Here is a 6,000-nt window from a genome sequence, read left to right as displayed (position 1 = left end):
AAGAAATTGAAGCATTCCATTTTTATGATTAAAAGTTGCTTTAAAAATCAAACATGTTTCATGGAAATTTTAAGTTTAAAAAATTAGCATAGACAGGATTCCAAACTCACACTAGGTTCTCAATAAAGGAATTAACGGGAGAAAATTACTGTATCAGACACACAAGGGAATAAAACTGGGCCCAAAGTTTTCTAGGTTCAACATATAGAAGAACTAGCCCTAAAAATCATTATATCACTAGATACCAAGGTAAGAATCATCTTCACTGATGGTCTAAATACGAAGCACCTCCAAATGACCCATGATAGGACAAGGCCAAGAGATTTATATAACGAAGACTTTTGGGGTGTTGCAACTTTTGCAAAACTTTCTTGTATCTTCAACTTGTGTCACCTCCTGGATGTCCACAGATATTAGGTTGGTGCAGAAGTAATTGAAGTTTTTGCATTACTTTAATGGCAAAACCTCAATTACTCTTGCACCAACCTAGTAACATGCTGATCTAATCCCACATTAAGCACAAACCTGCAGAAGTACAGGGTGGAAATAAAAACCTCTAAATATCTAACGGACAAAGGGACAAAGCTCTTAAACTCTAGCAATAATTTGCTCTCTTTAGACTCTACACAATAAGTTTCCTTTTGGAAAGTAGAGAGTTCAATTAGACCATTTTGAAATATTATAAAGATAAGTGTTTTATGTCACTTTTGATAAATCTTAATTGTATAAGCTAAGAAACAAGTGCAAATTATAATAAAACAGAATTCTTTACTCTTTTATTTATGAGTTTCGGAGTCTTTGAAAAGTATAGTAATCAGTGTCTAAAATAAGGTTCAGGGCTGGACGTGGTGGCTCACGCCTGTTAATTCCAACACTAGGGGGCCGAGGAGGGAGGACTGCTTGAGGCCAGGAGTTTGAGGCCAGCCTGGGTAACATAGCGAGCCTCATCTCTACAAAAAATTTTAAAAATTAGTCAGGTGTGGAGGTGCATGCCTGTAGTCCTGGCTGTGGGGAGTCTGAGGCAGGAAAATCACCTGAGCCCAGCAGTTACAGGTTACAGTGAGCCATGATGGTCCCACTGCACTCCAACCTGGGTGACAGAGTGAGACCCTGTCTAAAATATAATAATAAAACAGGGTTTAGCAAACTACAACCCTCAGGCCAAATCCTGGCACATTCATTCATTTACGTATTGTCTGTAACTGCTTTCAGACTGTAACAGCAGGGGTGAATAGTTGAATCATGAAGCTACAGAGACTTTATGACCCACAAAGCCTGAAATATTTATAATCTTGCCCTTTACAAAAAAAAGTTTGCCACCTCCAGCTCTAAAACAATAACATGTGATAGTGTATCTTTGGCAAATCCATAACTGACAGATCCGAGCATTTCTTTTGCTTTAACATGGAACTGCTGAGTACTTACAAATCATTTGGTTACATATATATACATATATATGCATATATATACATATATATGCATATATATAATATATACATATATATGCATATATATACATATATATGCATATATATATTTGAGATGGGGTCTCACTGTGTTGCCCATGCTGGAGTGCAGTGGCCTGATCTTGGCTCAATGCAACCCCCACCTCCCAGGCTGCTCAAGCAATCCTCCAGCCTCATCCTCCCGCGTAGCTGGGACCACAGGTGTGCACCATCATACCTGGCTAATTTTTTGTATTTTTCAGAGAGACGGGGTTTCACTATGTTGCTCAGCTGGCCTCGACCTCCTGAGCTCAAGCGATTCACCTGCCTTGGCCTCCCAAAGTGCTGCCATTACAAGCATGAGCCACTGCAACTGGCCAGGACATTTATCAAAAAGATGGGGAAAAATGAATGCAGGAATCCAGTTACATCTGCCAGGCTTAAGGGTAAAAGGTAAAAATACAAAAATTTAGAATTTAAATGCCTTAGTCTGTAATAAAGTATGGAATGGGGGTGGGGGTTTGGAGACTAGGTTAAAACTTCTGATGAACACAGAGAGAAAAACTACTTACTGCTCTTTATTACAGCAGATGTGAGAATATTTATGTTTACAAAGGTAATTAGTATGAACTATAACTACTATTGCAGAATACACAATCGCCATAGTGCTTATTCCTTTGATGTATTGTACATTTATATGTATTAAGAGGAAACAAATAATATGGTAACATACCTTACTGGCCATGAAACAAGAATATTATTTTCATATCTGAAGAGTGACATGTTGCTTCTAACTTACGTTAAAATGCACATTCCCCACAAGAGGAAAAAACAGCTTATCTAAGGTATTTTAATAAAAAGAGTCTGGCATTGGAGGATTTTGCACTGACACCAATTACCTATATCACTTAGTATCTATCCACTTATCTGGGAAATCCACTTATCTGGGTAATATCTTCCTTATGTTTCTCATCATGTTTTTAGAATAATAACATGGTAAGAATGAAAGTACTCTGCAAATGAAAAGGGCCATGCAGATATAAGGTATGACTAAAATACAGTGTGTGTGCATGCATATACTAATAATTCCTTATATGGGTCAGACACAGTTCTAAGCACTTACTACATTAATTCATTTGATTCTCACAACTCTGTAAATACTGTCTTCATTGTACAGATGAAGAAACAGGCAGAGAAAAGTAACTTCTTACATATGGATAGCAGCTGAACTATAAAGCAAATTCAGACAGTTCTGCTCTAGAGTCTGTGCCCTTAACTACTATTTTAAGATTGCTAATATATAATATTAATATGTATATAACTGTTGGGAACAGGCCCCCAAAAATCTGGCCATAAACTAGCCCCAAAACTGGCCATGAACAGAATCTCTGCAGCACTGTGACATGTTCATGATGGCCATAACACCCATGCTGGAAGACTGTGGGTTTACGGGAATGAGGGCAAGGAACACCTGGCCCACTCAGAGTGGAAAACCACTTAAAGGCATTCTTAAGCCACAAACAATAGCATGAGCAATCTGTGCCTTAAGGACATGCTCCTGCTGCAGTTAACTAGCCCAACTTATTCCTTTAATTCGGCCCATCCCTTCCTTTCCCATAGGGGATACTTTTAGTTAATTTAATATCTATAGAAACAATGCTTATGACTGGCTTGCTGTTAATAAATACGTGGGTAAATCTCTGTTCAGGACTCTCAGCTCTGAAGGCTGTGAGACCCCTGATTTCCCACTTTACACCTCTATATTTCTGTGTGTGTGTCTTTAATTCATCTAGCACTGCTGAGTTAGGGTCTCCCCGACTGAGCTGATCTTGGCGTATAATACTTCATTTCACTAGCCAACTAACCTGGTTGATTTTCCAATATTCTACAATCTGAGCTGAGCTGATATTCACCACTTAAATGCCAACTGAATTCCTGACTGAAAGGGCAAGAGTCAGCAATTTCCACAGAGCCACCATAATAATGCAAATCTTCTGCAGGTAGGCCACTGAGTTCATCAAAGCACTACAAAAAAAATTGGGAAGACAAGACAGTAAGAAACATTCTGTATAAACAAAAGGGAGTGCACAGGTAATTTCTTGCAACTTTCTAATGCTATATAACACAGATATTAATGTTCCTTTCTTCCTCAACTGCACCAAATAAAGAAGACAGTAATATACCACCAGCGGAGTATTTTAAGGTTGCTATAGTTTTACAAATAAGCAAGGTAAGTAAATTAGTCTAAGTTATGTATTACCATGGCAAATTAGACTAATGTTTTAAAATAATGAAATAGTTTTAATTACACTGAGCAAAAGGAAGTTTTAAGACTTGACAAAACACAGAACTAATGCATAAAATTACAACATTTTAAATATATCTTTCAAGTGTTTTTAGGAGACAGTTTATATGTTGTTTTGACAAACTTGAAAAGTCTGGCCAAAAAATAGTGAAACCCCGACTCTACTAAAAAAAAAAAAAAAAAAAATTAGCCAGGCATGGTGGTGCACACCTGTAGTCCCAGCTACTTAGGAAGCTGAGGCAGGAGAATCACTTGAACCTGGGAGGCAGAGGTTGCAGTGAGCTGAGATCGTGCCACTGCACTTCAGCCTGGGTGACAGAGCAAGACACCATCTCCCAAAAGAAAAATAATAAATAAAAATAAAATAAAATAATTTTGTGTGTTTTCACACCCCTGGATGCACTAGATAAATTTTCAAAGATGTCACATTTTCCACCAACCTATTGAGTTATATTACTATGCCTATGAATACAATTGCTATTTTATGGTGTCTGAAGCATTCAGTGAGCTCATAAATATGTGAAGGAAGCTCAAAATTCAGCAGCTTTATTTTAAATTAGCTTCTGAGACATCATTTCTGACAAAAGGTTCCTTTGTAAATGGCAGGTAAAGTTGAGGCTTTTCAAAGATGGCTTTGGCAACAAGAAACGTAAAGGTCATGGCCGGGCGCAGTGGCTCACGTCTGTAATCCCAACACTTTGGAAGGCTGAGGCAGGTGGATGGATCACTTGAGGCCAGGAGTTCGAGACCAGCCTGGCCAACATGGCGATACCCTGTCTCTATTACAAATATAAAAATTAGCCGGACATGTTGGCTCACACCTGTAACCCCAGCACTTTGAGAGGCCGAGGCAGGTGGAAGGCCAGGAGTTTGAGACCAGCCTGGGCAACATGGCGAAACCCCATCTCTACTAAAAATACAAAAATTAGCCAGGCATGGTGGCACGCACCTGTAATCCCAGCTACTCGGGAGGCTGAGGCACGAGAATCACTTGAACCTGGGAAGGGGAGGCTGCAGTGGGCCGAGATGGTGCCACTGCACTCCAGCCTGAGCGACAGAGCGAGACACAGTCTCGAAAAAAAAAAAAAGATAAAAAGAAACATAAAGGTCAAATCAGAGATCCCGACTAGATACATGGGAACATTTCCTTAATCTTTCAGATCCCATGAATTAAATCTTTTCTAAAGCACAGCTTCCAAGTCTTCAATTAATTGGATTAGAGTACTTAAGTTATTTTCTTTAAAGATTTTTTTCTGTCTAAATTAGAGGAATTTAATTAGCAAGACTTTGGAAACAATTAGAAAACAAACAGGTAAAAATAGATCAAATATTCAAATTCTTTTTGCCATTATTATAAGACATTGCTAGATTTTAACTAAGTGCTATCAATTAGGACATTATAAAGAAATGGAAGTATTATTTCATTTTTTTCTAACTTTTGGAAAACAGGAACTTATAAATTGAGAAACTTAAGAGAATTTACTGTTTTTATTAAAATGGAGACTACTTTTGAAAAGCTGATTCCTAAAATTGTGCCCCAAACCAGTTTTACCTGGTATTCCTGTGGCAAATGTTTAGGAAACTTCTGCAAATTACACACTGCAACTGCTCTCTGGTCCTGTCTGCAAGTTAACTGCAGTGGGTTACTTTTGAGAGTTTCACAGTAAGGGCTCAGCTTCTGCCTCCTGCAAACAAAGAAAAATACCATGGTATTAAATTTTAAAGAAAATATTGCAAGTCCATTATATAGCCAACAAATGGAATTCCAGATCCTGGCCTAAAAATACAAACCTTCATAATTAACGAATGGGATTCTCAGGAAGAGATGGAGGTAATGTCCCCTCTGCCCTGCAGCTACAAAGAGTGAAATTTTTTCTATTCAATAAATCTAGCTTAAGGAATCATATTTGACAATCTGTTTAACTGACCACTGTCACAAGACAATCTTATTTTCCTACGCAAAATAAAGATTGCATGAATATTCCTAATTGTTACCAATTTGTTTTGTTCCATTAAATATAATCTTCAGAGTATAATTTGAAAAATCGGCCTTGTAAATTATCAAAAGATATCAGAATCTGTTGCACTGTCTTGCAGAAATAACCTTCAAACAAAACTGTAATTCTTAGCAGTCATCAAATTGACAATTTACAATATAAAAAATATATTATGTCATAATAGCAATTTTATAAATAAAATCTCGATATTCTTAAATAATAGAAATCCTATTAATACTGGTCTACCAAATTG

General features: G+C 37.4%; 1 protein-coding gene across 1 annotated transcript in view; it reads right to left on the bottom strand.

Moving 5' to 3' along the window:
• LOC116472404 (leishmanolysin-like peptidase) overlaps positions 1 to 6,000 on the bottom strand; it is a 38,995-nt gene that overhangs the window by 10,813 nt on the left and 22,182 nt on the right. The window contains exons 3-4 of the mRNA XM_058442784.1: positions 5,303 to 5,435; positions 3,311 to 3,470 (exon numbers count right to left, since the gene is read on the bottom strand). Coding sequence (XP_058298767.1) covers positions 3,311 to 3,470; positions 5,303 to 5,435 — 293 coding nt within the window. The remainder of the gene's footprint in view (positions 1 to 3,310; positions 3,471 to 5,302; positions 5,436 to 6,000) is intronic.

Source organism: Hylobates moloch, unplaced genomic scaffold (genome assembly GCF_009828535.3).
Source record: "Hylobates moloch isolate HMO894 unplaced genomic scaffold, HMol_V3 SCAFFOLD_8, whole genome shotgun sequence".
NCBI classification, from domain to species: domain Eukaryota; kingdom Metazoa; phylum Chordata; class Mammalia; order Primates; family Hylobatidae; genus Hylobates; species Hylobates moloch.
This window is presented reverse-complemented; position numbering and strand designations above follow the sequence as displayed.